Source organism: Canis lupus, chromosome 13, assembly GCF_003254725.2.
Source record: "Canis lupus dingo isolate Sandy chromosome 13, ASM325472v2, whole genome shotgun sequence".
In the NCBI taxonomy this organism is placed as follows: Eukaryota; Metazoa; Chordata; class Mammalia; order Carnivora; family Canidae; genus Canis; species Canis lupus.
The window spans coordinates 44212767-44232878 of record NC_064255.1 but is presented as its reverse complement, the minus strand read 5'-3'; the positions used below and the strand labels follow the sequence as shown (position 1 = coordinate 44232878).

The 20112-nt window shown below is 42.2% G+C and overlaps 1 protein-coding gene across 2 annotated transcripts in view; it reads left to right on the top strand.

Annotated features, from left to right (window-relative positions):
* Nucleotides 1–13967: 13967 nt before the first annotated feature.
* NFXL1 (nuclear transcription factor, X-box binding like 1) overlaps nucleotides 13968–20112 on the top strand; it is a 71600-nt gene continuing 65455 nt past the window's right edge. The window contains exons 1-3 of one of the 2 annotated variants that reach the window (XM_049092938.1): nucleotides 13968–14043; nucleotides 14408–14647; nucleotides 18224–18397. In XM_049092938.1, coding sequence (XP_048948895.1) covers nucleotides 14410–14647; nucleotides 18224–18397 — 412 coding nt within the window. In that variant the 5' untranslated portion in view covers nucleotides 13968–14043; nucleotides 14408–14409. Of the gene's footprint in view, nucleotides 14115–14407; nucleotides 14648–18223; nucleotides 18398–20112 lie in introns of both variants that reach the window. The other variant, XM_035714959.2, reaches the window with a different exon arrangement.

Genomic DNA, 20112 nt, shown 5'->3' with positions numbered 1-20112 from the left:
TTCCAGTTCAGAGCCCTGGAATGCAATGCTTCTGGCTTCATACCGAAATCTTTTTTAAGCAAACAAACAAACAAACAGGAAATATGGGGCTTTCGAGAGACTCATGGTAAGGATGCCGAGCTGGGTACAAGTGAGTGCCAAAGGCGAATCCCACCTTTTGGTAGTCCAAAAACTACCCAGATTCCAGACTGATTCCAGACTCCAACGAGCTGTCTTAACATATTAAGATTATGACAGGCTTGATATAAGGACAAGGGAGGGCTGGTTACAATCTGAAGGTCGTTAGTAACTGCATCTGCGAGCAGATAAGAGAGTTCTGGGACTCATTGATGGCAGGTCAATGAGGGAGCAGAAACCCAATCAGAGTCTTGCCAGTGGATCTGTTTACTCTGCACACACACACACCCCCACCTATAATGTAATTTTCTCATAGGAATAGATCACTTCAAGACTGCATGCATCTTTTAAAAACCCCAACTTTTCCAACTTGAAATATGATGTGATTCAACTTCTTACCATCAGGTGGCAATGTTGGTCTATAATTACAACCTTCACAGTTTAAAATTCTTTCTCTTCACAGAAAATATAGGTAGTAAAATCAGAGTTCTTCGGCAATAATGGGCATCCCCCGCCCAACATGAAGATTTCCAGAAGATTTTAGCATAGCACACTATATGCCAGCCTAAAATTAAAACATGATCAAATAAAATTTCATATGCAAATTTAATGGATGAAGCAAGATAAATGGAAGCATTTTAGTACTTCTTAATTTCAGAAAGTTCAACAAAGCAATAACGACAATTAAATTACAAGAAGCTTTTCATCACTCTGTAAGATATGTATTCGAGGTAAGCAAAAGAAAAAAGGGGAGGAATCAGCATTTATATTGAAATTCAGGTTATATTTTTATTTAAAATAAAAGTCTGTTGCTTTAAAAAGTGTGGAAACCACTGATCTGTTTTAACAGTGTTGGAAGTATGCCTGGCTAGGACACTGTCAATTTAGGTAATATTCTTCCTATGACTAGAGAAATGGTATTTTTGGGTATCTTTATAGACTGTTAAGAATGCAAAATACCAAACATCAGGCTTTTCAACTCCAAAGAAAAGCTTGCTGTTCGTGAGTTTATTTCTAGGTGAAGGGAGAAAGTGGGAAATGCATGGGAAGGAAATTGGAAGATGTAGAAAATGCAAAACGACTCCAGAGATCATCTAATTCACCCCTTCTCATTTCACAAATACAGAAAAGATGATTAGGAAGCACTGAAATTGGTGAGGATATAGAGTATTGAGAATTTGGAATAACAGGGGGATCTTGACCGTATGTTGGAGAGCCATATGCTAATACCCGCTAGAGCCAAGGTGGGGCTGATCTAAAACCCAGCAATTTCATTCCTTGGTATCGTCACTACAGAAACTTGGCCGCGCATACAACAGGAGCGATGTTGAAGAATGTTTATAATAGAAAAAAATTGGAAACAGCTTAAGTGTTCATCAAGAGGAGGCTAGTTACATAAATTGGAATAAATTCCAATAATGGAATTATATAAAACGTTTGGATAATAACAGAGACCATTAGGGTTTAGTTTGTGCCAGGCACTGTACAAAGATGCAGTTATTCTTTGTGAAAACTTATAAGATAGCTTCCACTGTGTTTTTGGTTTAAAAGATGAGGAGGAAAGGCAGGCACAGAGGGTTAAAGTAATTTGCCCACCACTCACGGGAAGGACGTGGAACAACTGCTCCCTGAACCCCGACAAGGCTTCAGGGTGCCTGCCCTTAACCCCTGCCTTCATGCTGACTTTTGCATGTCCACATAATATCTTCTGTAGAAAGTTTACAAACGCACAGCACAAGACTGAGCAGCATTTGTGGATCTGCACCTCTGGTGTAACAGTTTGATTAACAGGCAGGAGGATGCCTGTTATGAGCAGGAGTCAGAACAGGGCTTACACTTGGGGGGGCTGGAGAGAACAGGGTGGGAGGGAGAGTGAGACTTCTGAGGACTTCCACAGTCTGTGATATCTCAAATTTTCAAAAACCATTTGAAGGAAATAAATCCAAATGTTAAGACCTGACACACCTGCATGCAAATACATGCATTCTCTCTACAATTTTGGTAGATCTGAACTGCTTCGAATGAAGGAGAAAAGAGTAGAGGAGGTAAGTAAATTCACACAGCTAGTTCAGGACAAGGCCTGGACTTTTGACCCTTGGTCCAGTGTTTACTTGGCTTAAAAGGCTGTACTCGATTGCTTTCTACACAGACTGAGTTGAGTGCTTTACGGGCTCTACTTGGTGATAACATGTCTGTTCTCTGTATGTTTTCACTTTAAACTAGTCAGACTGCATATTGAGTACATTCGAGACAATACTTGCTAGAATTACACTGCAGGTCTGGCTCTTGGTTTCCTGATGAGTTAGAGGTGAAAGAATGCATTTTTCACCAATGCATTCCTTTGGGGTTCCGAAAATAGCAATTTACCACAAAATCACTCACTATCCTGACAATGTTGGCCCTTTAAAAGAGTTGATACTGCGTTTCTTGTCAGATCGCCAATGTCTCCTCTTTTTTAGTTGGGTTCATTTTTGTTCTATCTGGGTTGCGCATTAGCCAGTTGGACTTGGTCCAAGAAGTTACTTGAGTTAGTTCTTCAGAGATCAGTGAGCCTGTTTCCTGGGTTTGTCACAAAGATTCATGATGCCCAGGAGCACAGTATTGTGGTGGCACCAAAATCCATGGAGTTCTGTGGTATCCTTCAGTGGCCTCCTTGCTTATTCTTGGAAGAGTGACCAATGAGACAACCAGGGCACAAGGGATGAACGTTTGCCTACCATTAGCAGCAGGCTGGAGAACAGGAATGTAATTTTTTTCCCACTCATTTCCGAAAGGAGGAAATCACTCTCCCTTGTTTCTTTGTTTGCAAAAAGTACTGGTAATTAGTAGATCTACTTATGGGTGTTTCCATTGCTTCGTTCAGATACAGTGTCAAATTGCCCCCAAAGCACAAAATATATAAAATTACCGAGAAAGCATACCACAATAAAGTAACATGAAATTTACTTCAATTATATATATTTTTTATTTTTATGTCTAAGATAATTGGGTACTTGAAACTCATTGATTAAAGAGAGACAGGACTTTCCAGTGACAGAAAAGTGAGAGTTGTTCTTTACTGAGCTGAAATGATGGCTATTTCCTCTCCTTTTAGAGATTCTTAATTAAAATTTTGGTTCTGAATCTCATACTATAGACCTCTTGGTTTACCACCACTGACCTGGTTTCATTTCTGTTTTTTTACCTGAAGAGGGAGCCTGCTCTCCTGGCCTGCGTGCCAAACCAGAGAGCCTCTGCTTCCTGTCAGCTCGGAGAAGATGGTCAAAAATGAATCACAAAGGATCTAAAAATACATAATATAACTTAACCATATTTCAAACACTTATCTGCAATCAAATATGTATGCTAAAGGTGTTGACAATGTGGATTGAGTGCTTGCTCCCTGAGCCCAGTTAAGATTGCTGTCTTCGGATTACATGATCTCTAGGAACATGAAAGCCGTAACTAAATCACCTATTTGAGCTGTAAGTAGATTTGTGGGTGAAAGGAAATCAGTAAATATCACTTGTTTGAACTTTCAAGAATTTATCATAACCACGGTGATTATTAATTAAATTGCATATGACATTTAAAACAAGATCATACAATAAATGGTAAGAATAAATAGATTTTCCACATACTGATCCTGATGGGACCAGTTATACCTAACATGTTTAAATATTATCTTAAGAACCAATGGATGAACTTCAGTAGAGATAAATCCAATAATTCGCTTTAAGCAATCAAATACAGTAAAAGCCTACATAAGGAGTTTTGTAGCCTGTAATGTTCCAGGGAGGAATTACCCCCCCAAATCACAAAAAGGTAGGGTTTCTTTAGGAAGTTTTAAGAAGCAGCATTCTCTTGTCTTTTAGAAAATCATGAGACATCTAAACTTACAAAATTGTATGCACTTCTGTTTAGAGATCCCTGAATATATTTTATTACAGGTGGATGGGGTCTCAAGAATGAGTATAAGGGTGATATGGGAATAAACAGAGATGCAGGACGGAGCATAGGCCTCCAGTACAAAAAGACAAAGGCTGGGAGAGATATGCTTAAAACAAAACAAAACAAAGCAAAACCCAGCAGCAGCATCAACAAACAGACACCTGATGATTTTGAAGAGGATGGAAAGGGGGCACCTGGGTGGTTCAGTGGTTGGGCGTCTGCCTTCAGCTCAGGTCATTCAGGTAGTGACCCCGGGATCCTGGGATCAAGACCCACATCAGGTTCCCCACAGGGAGCCAGCCTCTCTCCGTGTCTCTCATGAATAGATAGATAAAATATTTTTTTAAAAAGAGAGAGAGAGAGAATGAAAAGCCTTAACACTGATTAATTCATCTATAAAGTTCCTTCTGAAGCTGATTATCCTTAGACCTGTCCCTGAGCACTAAGAGAAAAGGAATATCCAGCCTTACTGTGGAAAGAGGCCTTAAAGCTCCTCTAATCTTAAAGCCAATTATAAGGTAAGCAGAGTGACCCAGCAGCCTCTGATTTTGCTCTACTGTTTGGACTTTCCTGTTTGCTGTGCATGTAAGACACAACAGACACCGTGGTACCAAAACTCCAGGAAGGCTATTCTCACTAGGGGAACCAATGGTCCTCAGCACTGAATCATTAAGCAGAGTTTTTAGGAAAAGAAGAAAAAAATATTTCTGAGCAGAGAAAGGCCAGGTACAAGAGTGAGGGTAACAGTTTCTGGGTCAGTCTGTTCAAACTTCCCTAATTATTATGACCCATAATAAATGGCCCACGTGAAATGCATTGTAATTGTGATCCAGGAAACTGCGGCAACAAACCTTTCAGAAAGGAATACTTACCCTTACACCATGCATACCATTCTCTTGTATCTCTTCTATTTCAGTTCTTTTGGAAAGAAAAATGCTTGTTGCAAATTACTAAATTGATTTAATGATTAATTAATGGGTCCCTACTGGCCATTCGCAGGGTGGGAGGCGGGAGGCAACCTTCCAGAGAAGGATAAGTACGATTGCCCGGAAGAGGCATTCCCTTTAAATTAGACAGAGGGGGGAAAATCATGTAATGGGGAAGGTGAGGGAAAAATAAACAAGAGCAAAGGCTCTCGAAGCCTCTTTATGTAAAAAATGAAGACCTTAAGTCCTCACCATGCTGTCACCAGGAACGGAACAGAGCTTATCTAGAGTGGTTGCCTGTTATTCCTTGAGAAAAATAATGTACTGATGAATCATTTTGTTGCCAGATGGTTCCATCTCTGTCTCTCTCTCTCTATCTTTAAGTGATAATCTGAATGTCAACCTCATCTGCAGGAACTTCCCTTCTGGTTCTTAGAAGATTTTCTTTCCACACATTCAGAGAAATAGTGAGTCTCTTACTAGATCACAGATGAATGGCAAGAATGTTTTGCAAGGTGCATCAAATCTACTCAGAACTTGGACTTCTCCGATTTTATTTCTTCCTTTGAGAGAACCCGGTGACTGTGGAAATGAGTTCTACTATTTTAGGAGCATTAGGCGGTGTACAGCACACCGTCACTCCATATTAGGAACTAGCTACCACGTTTCTGGTATCACAGTTTTGATGCAAACCCTGGAAAAATAAATGCAGCAGAATAATCCAACAACAAGCCCAGAAGAGAACTTGAGATGTCGAGTGAGCTATTGCTGACCTCCCATGAATAATCTCTGACAATAATGTCTAAGCACTTTCAAAGGCCTCAAGGAATTAAAAATTGATCACCTCTTTTAAGCTAATGAGTCGATTCTCTGACAGCCATCTCATTACCTTTGGAATGTTTTTCCAATTCTTTTAATGACTTTCGATTACAGGTCTATGTCACATTCGTTGAAATCAAATTACCAACCTGCCTCCACAAAACTGGGTTATTTGTGTATCACATGAGTCTAGAAGTGGGTTCTGCTGCCAGTGGAAGATAATAATGACTCAGTAGAATTCAGGAACTGGTTTCGACATGATGGATCTATATTTACCTCTTGTGCTGGAGTCCAGAGGCAGAAGAGGGCCGCTGTGACATTTTTCAAAGACGTCTTCAGGGATATTAGCTCCTAACTGGGCATTTTGACAGATCTACCTTTCATTCCCCAGGTCTCCTCTCCCGAGACCACCTCACCGCCTGAGATGGCTCATCCACCTTCTACCCCATTCACACATTAGGCATCAGGAAAGAGGAAGATAAGACAAAGGCCATTGTGTTCGGGAAGCTTTCCACCTCCACTTAGGTCTGGTTGATGAAAACTTAGTTGTGTGGTTACACCTAAGAGCAAGAGAGGCTGAAACAACATAGTTTTTACTATGGGATATATAATATTATATACGTGGTCTAGCCCATATACAATAGCTGTAAAATAATAGTGTAATATATACCGTATGCAATACATAATAATATAAATCTGAACAATATATTTTAGTACATAATATGCATTATAGGTAAAATAACATAAAAGTCCAGCAGGAATACCTGTCTTCCTTTAGCAAGAGAGGCCCTGATTTTATATATATCCCATGTATAGGATACCTGCCCGGATAAATCTGTTGTTTCCTGAGATTGTCATGAGCTAGTGAAGTATCCTGCTCCCGGCCTATCTATTTTTTTTTTTTTTTAAGAGGGGATATCTGAACGTCAGCACTACTTTCAGGGATTTCTCTTCTGGTTTTGGAGAATCTCCTCTCAACATAGAGAAATGGTGAATCTTTTACTAGATCACAGATGAATGGCAAGAACATTTTGCAAGGTGTATTGAGTTTGCTCAGAACTGGGATTTCTTCTGGATTTGAACTCTGGGCTGAGAGAAGGGGAAAACCTATCTTGGTTCCATGACTCAGAGGTTACAGCCAAGCTGAACGCTAGGAGGCCTGGATCTTAGGCCCGGAGTGCCTAGCCTCCTAGCCTCCTAGCCTCCAGAAGAGTCTCATGCCCCGAACGGTGCCCTGGCACCACATTGCACCTCAGGGTCTTGCCACTACAGCAGCAGGCAAGGGAGTGAGGCTGAAGAACGTCTGAGGATAAGTCTGTTACACCGGGCAGGTGCTCCAGATTCCTGTCGGAGACACGACGTCTTCCCCTTGTGCACAAGCCCTCTCTTTTACTCCAGGACTTTGCTGTTACAAGGATCTCCCCCTTCCCTTGCCCCCCAACATGCTTTACCATCCCTCCACTCCCTGTGGATTGTCCCCTGCAGTGTGCCCTGGCTCAAATCTTAACATCTACCTGATGCTTGACGCCGTATCTGGTTCCAGCCGACACCGCATTCTCCTCTCCTTTCCTGTAGAACTCTCTCTAGAATTGTCTTTGCAGAGTTCCTCTCTCTCTCTCTCTCTGTTCTTCCTTGAACCTGACACAGTGAAGTGTTGCTGTCACCCCACTGGAGCTTCTTATCAAGGTCGCTGATGAACCCTGCTTTGCCAAATCTAATTGTCAGTCCTGAGTCCAAGACTCAGTGGACCTCTCAGTCATATTACGTAGAGACGATCCCTGCCTTTCTTGAAACACCTTCTTCACTTCTTTCTTTTTCTTTCTTTCTTTCTTTCTTTCTTTCTTTCTTTCTTTCTTTCTTTCTTTCTTCTTTCTTTCTTCTTTCTTTCTTTCTTTCTTCTTTCTTTCTTTCTTCTTTCTTTCTTTCTTTCTTTCTTTCTTTCTTTCTTCTTTCTTTTTCTTTCTTTCTTTCTTCTTTAAAAATGTTTTTTAGTTATTTATTCATGATAAACATAGTGAGAGAGGCAGAGACAGAGGCAGAGGGAGAAGCAGGCTCCCTGTGGAGACCCTGAGGTGGGACTTGATCCCAGGACCCTGGGATCACGCCCTGAGCCAAAGGCAGACGCTCAACCCCTGAGCCCCCCAGGTGTTTCTTCACTTGCTTTTCAAGACTCTTGGCTTTTAGTCACTTATCTGGACTTCCACCTGCCTTGGTTCCCCTCCTCATTGAATCTTTAAAGGCCTAAGTGTTTCATGGCCATAATATTCACTCTCTAAGTGAGCTCGTATGTCCCATGACACTTTATAAGTATCTATGCTGAAGACTCCCTAATTTATATCTCCAGTCTCTCCTCTGAACTCCAGACTTGTATAATCCAACTAGGCAGTTGGTATCTCCTTTGGTAAATGTGCTTTAATACGAAATACGTATTTTGGCCTTTGTTTGTGGTTCCTGGCCCAAGCTCTTAAAACCACTGTAGTTTCCTAAGTGAGAAGAGCTATGGGAGCATATTTTGTGATATTTGGTTTTTGTCACTGACTCCTAGACAGCTCCAGAGTGAAAAAATTTTAAAAAGCATTTTTTTTTTGTTATTCATCACAAGCCCCTTTCAATCACATCTGAATTTATGTTGACGAGGTAACTTTTGGAGAGCCCCCAAAAGAGGGGGGCTGGTTGCCAAGGGAATAAACCATATGATTAGAGACTTGGAACTTTCAGCTCTATCTCCTGACCTCTGGGAAGAGGAGAGGGGCTGGAAGTTGAGTTAATCACTAACACCCAATGATCTAATCAACAAGGCCAATGTAATGAAGTCTTTTTTTTTTTTTTAAGATTTTATTTATTTATTCCTGAGAGATACACACACACACAGAGGCAGAGACATAGGCAGAGGGAGAAGCAGGCTCCCTCTGGGGAGCTCCATGCAGGACTTAATCCCAGGACCTGGGGATCACAACCTGAGCCAAAGTCAGGTAGGTGCTCAACCACTGAGTCACCCAGGCGTCCCTATAATGATGTCTTAGTAAAAAACCTAATCCAAGGGGTTGGTAAAACTTCTGCCTTATAACCACATTGAGGTGCTGGGACAGTAGGGGCCCCAGAGAAGACATGGAAGCTCTGTGCTCCTGGCCACATTCCTTGTCTCATGCATCTCTTCCATGTGGTTATTCCTTAGTTGTATCATTTATAATAGATCAGTAATAAAAAGTAAAGTGTGCCCCTGGCCTCTTTGAGACATTCCAGCAAATTACAGAACATGAAGAGAGGGACATGAGGACCTCTGATTTATAACTAGTTGGCCAGAAGGACAGGTGACATGAGACTTGGGGCTGGCACGTAAAGTGCGTGCGGATGCAGTCTGGTGGGTGGGACCCCGGGGGCCTGCATCCTCCAGGCAGCCAGTGTCAGAACCAGGTTAAACGGTGGACACCTAGTCTGTATATCCCACAAATTGAACTATTTCATGCGGAAGGAGCCACGCATCTGGGGCCAGCAGCTCTGTGCATGGAGAGGAGCTGGGGATTTTACTCTTCGTGAGGATGTGATGTGTCCTGAGCAGAACTCATGACTTCTTGTTTCCAAATGTGTTTCTTCCCCATACCCCCGATGGCAGAGCATGGCACTGCCATCGACCCAGTGCCTCAGGTGAAGAACTCTGAGTCATCTTTTCTGGACTCTCCATCTCAAACCTGTCATCTAATCTGTTAGCAAATGCTGCCAATGCCAGCTCAGCTCAACCTTCAAGATACACCCTGAACGTCGTGGTGACTTGTCACATCCAGAGCTTTTCCAAACTGCCATCTTCCCCTGGCTTCCTACAGCTTACTGTTTTTTTTTTTTTAATTTTTATTTAAATTCAATTTGCCAACATATAGTATAACACCCAGTGCTCATCCCGTCAACTGTCCGTCACCCAGTTACCCCATCCCCCAACCCCCCTCAGATTGTTTTCTATTGTTAAGAGTCTCTTATGGTTTGCCTCCCTCTCTGTTTTTATCCTATTTTATTTTTCCTTCCCTTCCCCTATGTTCATCTGCTTTGTTTCTTAAATTCCACATGAATGAAATCATGTAATGTCTGTCTTTCTCTGATTGACTTATTTCACTTTGCATAATACACTCTGGTTCCATCCACGTCAGTGGAAATGGCAGGATTTCATTCTTTTTGATGGCTGAGTAATATTCCACTGCATACACATGCCACATCTTCTCTATTCATTCATCTGTCGATAGACATCTGGGCTCTCTCCATATTTTGTCTATTGTGGACATTGCTGCTCTAAACCCTGGGGGTGCATGTGCCCCTTCAAATCACTATTTCTGTGTCCTGTGGATAAATTGCTAGGCTGTAGGGTAGTTCTACTTTTAACTTTTGAGGAAGCTCCATACTGTTTTCCAGACCATTTTTGTCTCTGTTGTTGTTGTTGCAGTCGGTTTGATTAGGTCATATCCAGGATGTCAAGGAAACCTGATCTAAACCTGATCTAACCTGCCTATGTAGGTATGTGCCTAATCAAGAATAGAAACTACACAGTAGGTTAAGTTTAATATAAAGAATGAATGAGCTTTGATAAAAGAATGACCATAAGGAAACAATACATGGTATTCTAGGGCTGATGGAGAGTATCCAAAGGAGAGGCCTCAAAGCCACCCCCCACCCCCCCCCCCCGCCCTGCCATCCCCGCCAAGGCTGGGGTTCAGATCTTATTTGAGAAGGTATAGTCCAACTCACTGGATAGCAGAGAATTTTGTTGGTTTGTCCTGGACACAGCTGTTCCTCTGTCCCTCTGGCGTGCAGCTGAGCAGGAACCAGTAAGGTGGGCTTGCAGAGACTGAAGTCTGGGGCCCAGGGGAGTGCACTATTGGTCTGCAGAGAATGCTGGCAGGTGTAGACTTTGCTGTGGGTTGCAAAGTCTATGGTGGCTCAGGGCGCTGGAATGAGCAGGGGGCCTCGGGGTCAGTTTTCATGTTGAGAGGTCTGTCCCTCCAGACACAGGCTGCAAGGTTGCTGACAGTGGCGAATGTGGTGGTGGAAACACTCACCCAAACAGTTCTCTCTCCTCAGTGTCTCTCCAGCACCCTCTGCTGGGAAAACTTAAGGTGATGCTCTCGGAGGAGATGTTTAAAAGAACTCTGTCCTTTATTACAGAGCACATGTTGAAGGGTGAACCGGAGCTGAGAGGTCATAAATTGATAACTGGCACAGGGTTTACCTAAGTATATATGTACTTATCGAGGATAAATGTGGTTGGGGGATTGTGTATGAATCCTCTGGCAAAAAGAATCCACATCAGGATAATATATCAGTAATGGGAAAATAAATATAACTAAATCACATCTTTAAAGACATATTATCTATTTATTTTTGAGGGAGACAGTGAGAACGAGCAGGGGGAGGGGCAGAGAGAGAGAGAGAAGCAGACTCCCCACCAAACAGGGTACCTGACTCCGGGGCTCCATCCCAGGACCCTGAGGTCATGACCTGAGCTCAAATCAGACACTTAACTGAGTCACCCAGGTGCCCTTAAATCACATTTTTAAAGTGGTGGACAATATAAGTATTCAGGTATCTTATTTTTTCTATATTTATTTTAGGATTTTTTTAAGAATTGAGGTGTAAATTGCACAAATCATAAATGTACATATTTTTTGTTTGTTTTTGTTTCTGTGTACACACAAATGAAACTACTACACAGATCAAGATACAATTTTTCCACCACTTTGGTGGATACCTCATTCCTCTTCCCAGTTAAAATCCTCCGACCCATCAGAGGCAGCATTCATCTGGCCTTTTTTTTTTTTTTTTTAAGATTTTATTTTTATTTATTCATGAGACACACACACACACACACACACACACACACACAGAGGCAGAGACACAGGCAGAGGGAGAAGCAGGCTCCATGCACCGGGAGCCCGATGCGGGACTCGATCCCGGGACTCCAGGATCACGTCCTGGGCCAAAGGCAGGTGCTAAACCGCTGAGCCACCCAAGGATCCCCCTCATCTGGCTTTTAGTTCTTGTTCAGGAACTTTATGAAATTGGAACCACAAGTAAGTACTTTGTTGTCTGGCTTCTTTTGCTTAATACGATGTCTTTGAGATCCACCCATTCATATATATATATATGAATCTATATATATTCATCATATGAACATACCACATTAAATGGATATACATTTATTTTTCTATTCTTCTGGACATTAAGGTTGTTTCTAATTTTGGATTATTTGAATAAAGCCACCTTAAATGTGAATTTTTGTGGACTATGCACTCATTTCTTTTAGGTGTCTATACAGAAGTGGAATTGCTTGGTCATGGTGCTGCAGTAGTAGGTTATATTCAGTTTTAGTAGATACTGTCAAACATTTTTCAAAAGTCTTTGAAGCAATTCCACTTCCACCAGTAAGTATGAGAGTTCCAGTTGCTCCAAATTGTTGCCAACACTTCATATTTTCAGCTTTTTTTTTTTAAGCTATTCCTCTGGGTACTCTTTAAGAATTAAAATTAATTGGACTTGCACATGATATTTATTGATCCTTATAATTTTAATTATCTCTCTAATTATATTTTGTGTTGTCCCCTTTGATAAACACAAAAGACCTCGTTTCTTCCAAATATTATCTAAAATTTCAAGGTAAAAATAACAGCAAGTCACTTTTGAAAATGTTCTCAATTTACCCAGGCTTCGCATGATATACAGCTTTCCAGTGCAAAACTTTACTATCATACCACGACGGTTCCATAAGTGAGAGAACACGTAAGATTCTGATTCCAAAGTTATTATTATGATCATACATTTTCATTGTAGAACATGGCAGGTGAAAAATTCTGATTATGTGAGTTATTGGACTGATGAAGTCCTCTAAAAGTAACTGGAATTTCAAAGTAAGCATCAAGTACATTTATATAGTAACCAAATGGCATAGTGCTTAAGAATATAGGCCAGGAATTCTATTACTCAGTTCTGATTCTGATTCTGCTAGGATTTTGAATAAGAACATCCTCTCTGTTTCCTAATCTGAAAAATAGTACTGATAGCAATAACTAGCTGTGTGAGCAAAGGCGGGCTACTTGACCTCTCTGTGCTTCCATGTTCTTGGGTATAAAATGGGAATAAACAGTGTTATTGTGAATAATTAATTATCTAACTAGTTAATACATAAGATGCTTTTTTTTTAAGATTTTATTTTTTTTATTTTATTATTTTTATTTATTTATTTATTTATTTATTTATTTATTTTTAAGATTTTATTTATTTATTCATGAAAGACACACAGAGAGAGGCAGAGACACAAGCAGGCTCCATGCAGGGAGCCCCATGCAGGACTCGATCCCGTGACCCAGGGGTCACACCCTGGGCTGAAGGCTGGCGCTAAACTGCTAAGCCACCCGGGCTGTCCTATAAGATGCTTTAAATAGTGCCTGGCACCTAAATGCTAGTCGAACATTAGGTATTTATTAATGTAGAGAGAAGTGAAGCTGGAGAGTTGCATGAAGACTGTGTAGTTCCAAACAGCGGTCAATGCATTTCTCCATCCCAGATGGATCCCCGTTTTTGTTTTTGTTTTTTTGTGGGTTTGTTTTGTTTTGTTTTTGGAAATTTATCGACCTATCTATATGTTATCGGAAAAGTCAGCGAAGTCAGCCTTAGGTCCCGGTTCTTAACTACCTTCCTTAGTATGAACCACTTTAGGGAGCTGTCACATAGGTAAACACGGGCCAGCCTCCAGAACACCTGCCTGCACACCCTAAAACACGGAGTCGCCCCCTCCGGGTCGCTTTAGGGCTGAGAGGGATGCTCCCTCCGCTGCAGCCACGTCCCCGCTGCGCTCCCCTGCCTCCTCCCCGACCCCGAAGTCTTTCCATTGCTTATTTCCATCGGTGAGAATCTCCCTGCCACCTGAAAGCGCGGGTCAAAGGTAAAGCTGGAGGAAAGTCAACTAGGGCCGGGGACACAGGATCCTGACACCCAAACGGGTTTGGGATGCTCCTAGGCAGCCCCCTCCCACCTCCCGCCTGTACCTTCCCAGCTTTGCGCCGTCTCCCCGCCCCGAGCCCGCCCAAAGCCCCAGAGCACGCCGGGAATTGTAGTTTCTGGAGCCTCGCTCCGAGTCGGCGCGTGCGTCCTGCGCTCCCCCCGCCCCCTTCCAAACACTCCCGGATGAGGAAGTGGCCGCTGATGCCACGCGTTCTGCGGGCAGCGGGCCCGGGCTTCTGGGAGTTGTAGTCGCCGGGGGCGGACGCCGTCGGTAAGCAGACGTAGCTTTCCTTGGGGTCCGCTCCTGCAGTTGGTTCCGGGCGGGATCCGAGGGCTCGGTCGGTGCGTACTTGGGTCGGCCCCGCGCTCCCCCAGAGGCCGGGCGGGCGCCTTGGGTTCCCGGCTTCCCCGTGTCTGGCGCTGGGTGCTCGTCGCCCCGAGCTCCATGCCTCTGCCCGGCCCGCTCCTCGGGCTGTCGGGTCCGTCCTCCACAACCGGGGCTCGGCGGGGACGGGCACTCGCCCTCCCGGTGACCCGGCCGCGACCTCCTGGATCGCGGCCCTTGCCCTCGGGGCCCCCGCGCCGCGCTCACGCTCCCGCCACTCACCGCGTTCCTTTCTCCCTCCCCCCTGCAGGGATGGAAGCCTCCTGGCGCCCGGTGGCCGGCGGCCGAGGCCGAGCCCGGGGACGGGCCACCGCGGCGGCCCCTTCTTCGGGGAATGGAATCTACCTCCGCGGCGCCGGAGGAGGGCGAGGCAAGGGGGCCGCGGGTCCTGGCCCCCGCCCGGGAGGAGCGGCGAGCCCGGCGGCGGCGGGGGGCTCGGCCCGGAGCGGCCCCGCCGGACCCGGAGCCCCGCAGACCCCCGCGGCGTGCGGTGAGCCCGGCCCCCGCCGCGCCTCCCCCTGCGCGGACCGCCTCCGCGACCCCCCCTCCCCGCACCCCGCAGGCCAGGCGGCCCGCAGCGCGCCCCTTCCACCTTGGTTCCCTCCTTGACCACTGTCTTCTCTTTCTTCTTCTTCTTCTTCTTCTTTTTTTTTTTTTTTTTCCACCTTCTGAATCCCTAGGACCAAAAGTCGTGGCTGTGTTTTAGCAGAGCCTGAGCACACACAGGCAGCTCTGGATTGTCCCTGCTAAGAGAGGATTTGCATGAGGCCAAGGGAATACCTACCCCTACCCCAGAAATCATTTTATTTTTATGTTTGGAATTTATTTTTCAGAATATATATATATATATATATATATTTTTTTTTTTTTTTTCCCCAAGGGGAGGAGCAAGTTGAGCTTCTGAGTGCTTTTCTCCCTAAGCCCATTTTAAAGTTAGATGGTGTTCTTTTAGTCTACAGCTGCTGAGTTTATTTTAATTCCAGGGTAGTTGGCCTACAGTGGTTTTTTTGTTTTGTTTTGTTTTGTTTTATATTAGTTTCAGGTGTGCGATAGAGCGATTCCAGGCTATTGCACCGGGTTAGGATTGAGCCTGTAGTTTTGGGTTTGGTTCACGCAGTCCTTGAAATCTGAATCGGTTTGCCAGCAGGGTTTCTTTCTTTTCTTTTTCTTTCTTTCTTTTTTTTTTTTTCTTTCTTTCTCTTTCTTTTCTTTCTTTTTTCTTTCATTCTTTCTTTCTTTCTTTTCTTTTCTTTCTTTCTTTTCTTCCTTTTTCTTCCTTTCTTTCCTCCTTCCTTTCCTTTCTTTTTTTGTTTTGTCTTTTTAAGATCTCATGAAAATCTGGTTAACTCTTTGGAAACTAGGATCCTGTGGCTTTAGTTTTGTGCATGGCAGCAGTCAGTTGCAGAAATCCCGTTTAGATCAGGTTTAGGGACTCCCGTTTCACGTGGTCTCTCCTATCGGGAGGGTCGGTTGTCATTTTTCTGCCCTTTGCAGGATTGCCTTGGGTTAGTGACTCTAATTGGCTATGCCCTGTGTGAGCACTTGAGCTTATGCTTGCTTCAAAGTAATAGCGCCTGAATATCATAATATATTTAGTGTTTGTACTTTTTTCCCCTGCCAGTTCAGAAACATTCTTATCTGAGTTCAAAAGGAGATTTATTTATTTATTTAAAAGATTGTATTTATTTACTCAGAGATAGAGAGAGAGGGAGGCAGAGACACAGGCAGAGGGAGAAGCAGGCTCCATGCAGGGAGTCCGATGTGGGATTTGATCCCAGGACCTCGGGGTCACACCCTGGGCCAAGGACAGGCGCTAAACCACCAAGCCACCCAGGCATCCCCTATTCATAAATTTCATATCCTTTTTCGGATGTGTCTGATGTGGCCTCCTTTGGCATGTCATTATCTTTCAACCAGGGCTCTGTTTTAGCAGAGCCTGAGAACACACAGGGAGCTCTGAATCGTGCATGCTAATAGAGGATTTGCATGAGGCTAAGGGAATAATTCCCCCCCCGAAATAATTTTATTTTTATGTGTGGAATTTACTTTTCAGAATATATTTTTTTCAAGGGGAAGAGCAGTTGAGCTTCTGAAGGCTTTTTCCCTAAACTCATTCTCTTAGTCTGGAGCTACTGAGTTTATTTTAATTCCAGAGTAGTTGGTATACAGTGTTTTTATTAGTTTCAGGTGTGCAATAGAGTGATTCCACGCTTCGCGCTCATCACAAGAGCACTCCTGAGTCCTCATCACGGATTTCACCCATCCCTCCCACCCACCCACCTCCCCTCAGGTAGCAGTTACGAGTTTACAATGGTGGGAGTGGTGCAATGTGCAAGTTGGAGACTAAGAACAGTTTTAGTAAAGTTTCTTGGATATTGTAGGAAAAAGCAAGCATTCTTCACCTGGATATCCAATTGAGATTTGACTGTAAGACTTAATATATAAAAAGTTTGCTTTTGTCACCTTTCCTTGAAGTGATCTTATGTGGATACATTGATAGGGTTATGGACGTTTATATTATGTCTTCTAATTCAGCCTTTAAAGAAATGCATCCTAAAGTGCCAGTTTTCCACAATTAGTGGCATTTATCATCTCATTGCAATCAAGTTTTGAGTCCTTTATCTTATAGTCATTACTTTTCTCCTAATACTTAAAAAGATTCCTGTATAGGTACTGTGTACGTTTTCTTTCAATTTTACTTGAAATAATGGCATAATACCCAGCTAGACTGGCTGCAACAACAAAAGGAAAATGTTTCACGAGGGAAATAAAAGATAAAACATCACAAAGTAGAGACGCACCACCCAGACTAAGAAAGCTTATCTGGGTAGTGGCTCATCAGTTTCAAGCTCAAAGTGAATTTTCAATCCGTGATTTACAGTTTTAATTTGTGAATTTAGAATGCTCTCAATATGGGCACTAATAAATTCAGATCAGTTATGTTTGTGGCTCCTTTCTTAAAACTGTGGTTGCCTCAGTAGAACAATAAAAACCTTTGACTTCTGAAAAAACAAAAACAAAAAACTGTGGTTGCTGTTCATAAGAGTTCGTTAATGGTACTTGAAGAAAATTCCCCTGGTCCTTGCCCCCTTAAGGACTTGCGAATATACTATGAAGTAATCTAAATCTTTTTGTGTTATTTAACCAAGTAACAAAATGAGAAGTACAGTCAGTGCTGCAGAGATTAGTGGAAGAACTAATCCAAAATTTAACATTTCTTTTTGGAACGAAACTGCTGTAAAAACCACATTTTCCTATCGGCAGCATTTTGTGTGGATTAATGTTAAATATATATGTTCTGTGGCCACATTTGAATAAAGGCAAAAAGTCCTTGAGCTTTCTAAGAGCAGATTATAAAGATAACGGGTATACGGTGAATATTGTTTGTGCCAAATCTTTGCTGGGCGGTAGCATGGAGGAGGATTGTTTGAGAAAGCATCCAGTTTAACGGTTTCTTTTTTTTTTTTTTTTTTTTTAATTAATTAATTAATTTATTTATTTATGATAGTCACACAGAGAGAGAGAGAGAGAGAGAGAGAGGCAGAGACATAGGCAGAGGGAGAAGCAGGCTCCATGCACCGGGAGCCCGACGTGGGATTCGATCCCGGGTCTCCAGGATCCCGCCCTGAGCCAAAGGCAGGAGCTAAACCGCTGCGCCACTCAGGGATCCCCAGTTTAACGGTTTCTGATGTGCTCCTAGGCGGCATGCGTCTCACCTCTTAAAAATCACTGTGCCTGGTTTACTTTTAAACATCCCATTTTAATTTTTATTAACATTCTTATTTTGAGGTTGATTAATGGTTTTTTGGATGCTTTTGTCATGTGTTTATAGTTTTTAAATTTGTTAATCAGTGCTTCTAGAACAATTGCAGCATTTAGCAGGATATCTAACAAAAATGAAAGCTTTCATTGTGGTACTATTGTGTTTAGTCTTGTGACAAGAAACTTGAAAATACTTTTGTACATAGTAGTAAAATAGGATGCTCCAAGAATGACTTTTAAACCTATGCTCTTAGGGATTGTTTTGCAGAAATGAAGCTAATTTTGTTTGTTTTGTTTTAAGCAGAGCTAATGTCTCAAAGGAAATTTGAGGAAATCAAGAAGGCTAATCAAGCTGCAGCCAAAAAATTTGTTGAAGAACACTTTAGCTCTTCCTCTGAAGAAGAAGGAGATGAAGATTTTGAAGGAAAACGGGGAAAAATAGTTGCTAATACATTTACAAGTTACACTACTCAGACAGGTGCTGTACTGTCTTTTAAATTTTGACTTTTTAAAAAAGTTTTTATTTGAATTACAGTTGGTTAACGTACAGTGTAATATTAGTTTCAGGTGTACGGTGTAGCAATTCAGCACTTCGTACAACACCTGGTGTTCATCACAAGGGCACTCCTTAATCCCCATCACCTGTTTAACCCATCTCCCTTTAATAACCATCAGTTTGTTCTCTATAGTTAAGAGTGTTTCTTGGTTTACCATTCGCTCTTTTTTTCCTCTTTGCTTGTTTTGTTTTTTCCACATGAGTGAAATCATATGGTATTTGTCTTTCTCTGACTGACATATTTTTTACTTAGCATGGTACTCTAGCTCTATCCATCTCGTTGCAAAAGGCAAGATTTCATTCTTTTTTATGGCTAAATAATATCCCATTGTGTATACATACCACATCTTTATCCATTCATCAGTCGATAGACATTTGGGCTGTTTCTATGATTTGGCTATTGTAGGTGTTGCTGCCATAAACATTGGGGTCCATGTACCCCTTTGAACCAATATTTTTGTATTCTTTGGGTAAATACCTCGTAGTGCAATGCTGGGTCATAGGTGGTTCTATTTTTAACACTTGGAGGAACCTCCATACTATTCTCCAGAGTGGCTGCATCAGCTTGCGTTCCCACCAACAGTGCAAGAAGGTTCCCTTTTCTCCATATCTTCACCAGCACCCGTTGTTTTCTTATGTTGTTGGATTTTAGCCATTCTGAGGTGTGAGGTGGTATCTCGTTGTAGTTTTGGTTTGCATTTTCCTAATGGTAAGTGATGGTGACCATCTTTCATGTGTCTGTTGGCCATCTGTAGGTCTTCTTTGGAAAAATGTCTATTTCTGTTTTCTGCCCGTTTTTTAATTGGATTATTCATTTTTTGTGTGTTGAGTTTTATAAATTGTTTATATATTTTGGATATTTGCGTTTTATCACATATCTCATTTGCAAGTATCTTCTCACATTCTGAAGATTGCGTTTTCATTTTGTTGATTTTTTTTCCTTTGCTGTGCAGAAGCTTTTTTATTTTAATGAAGTTCCAGTAGTTTATGTTTACTTTTGCTTCCCTTGCCTCAGGAGACCTATCTAGTAAGAAATTGCTATGGCTGATGTCAAAGTTACTGCCTTTTTTTGCCTCTTAAGATTTCAGTGGTTTCTTGTCTTACATTTAGGCCTTTCATCTATTTTGAATTCATTTTTTTGTATGGTGTGAGAAAGTGGTCCAGTTTTATTCTTTTGCATGTTGCCGTCCAGTTTTCCCAACACCATTTGTTGAAGACAATATCTTTTTCCCATTGGTATTCTTTCCTGCTTTGTCAAAGATTTGTGGACCATGTAGTTGTGGGTTCATTTCTGGGTTTTAGATTCTGTTCCCCAAATCTATGTGTCTGTTTTTGTGCTAGTACCATACTGTTTTGATCACTATATCCTTGTGTAAAATAACTTGAAGCCTGGAATTGGGGTTCCTCCAGCTTTGCTTTTCTTTTTTCAAGGTTGCCTTGGCTATTGGGGGTCTCTGGTTCCATACAAATTTTAGGATTGTTTGTTCTAACTCTGTGAAAAATGCTGGTGGTATTTTGATAGGGATTGCATTAAATGTGTAGACTGCTTTGGGTTATACAGGCATTTTAACAATTTATTCTTTCAATTCATGAGCATGGAATATTTTTCCATTTCTTTGTGTCCTCTTCAATTTCTT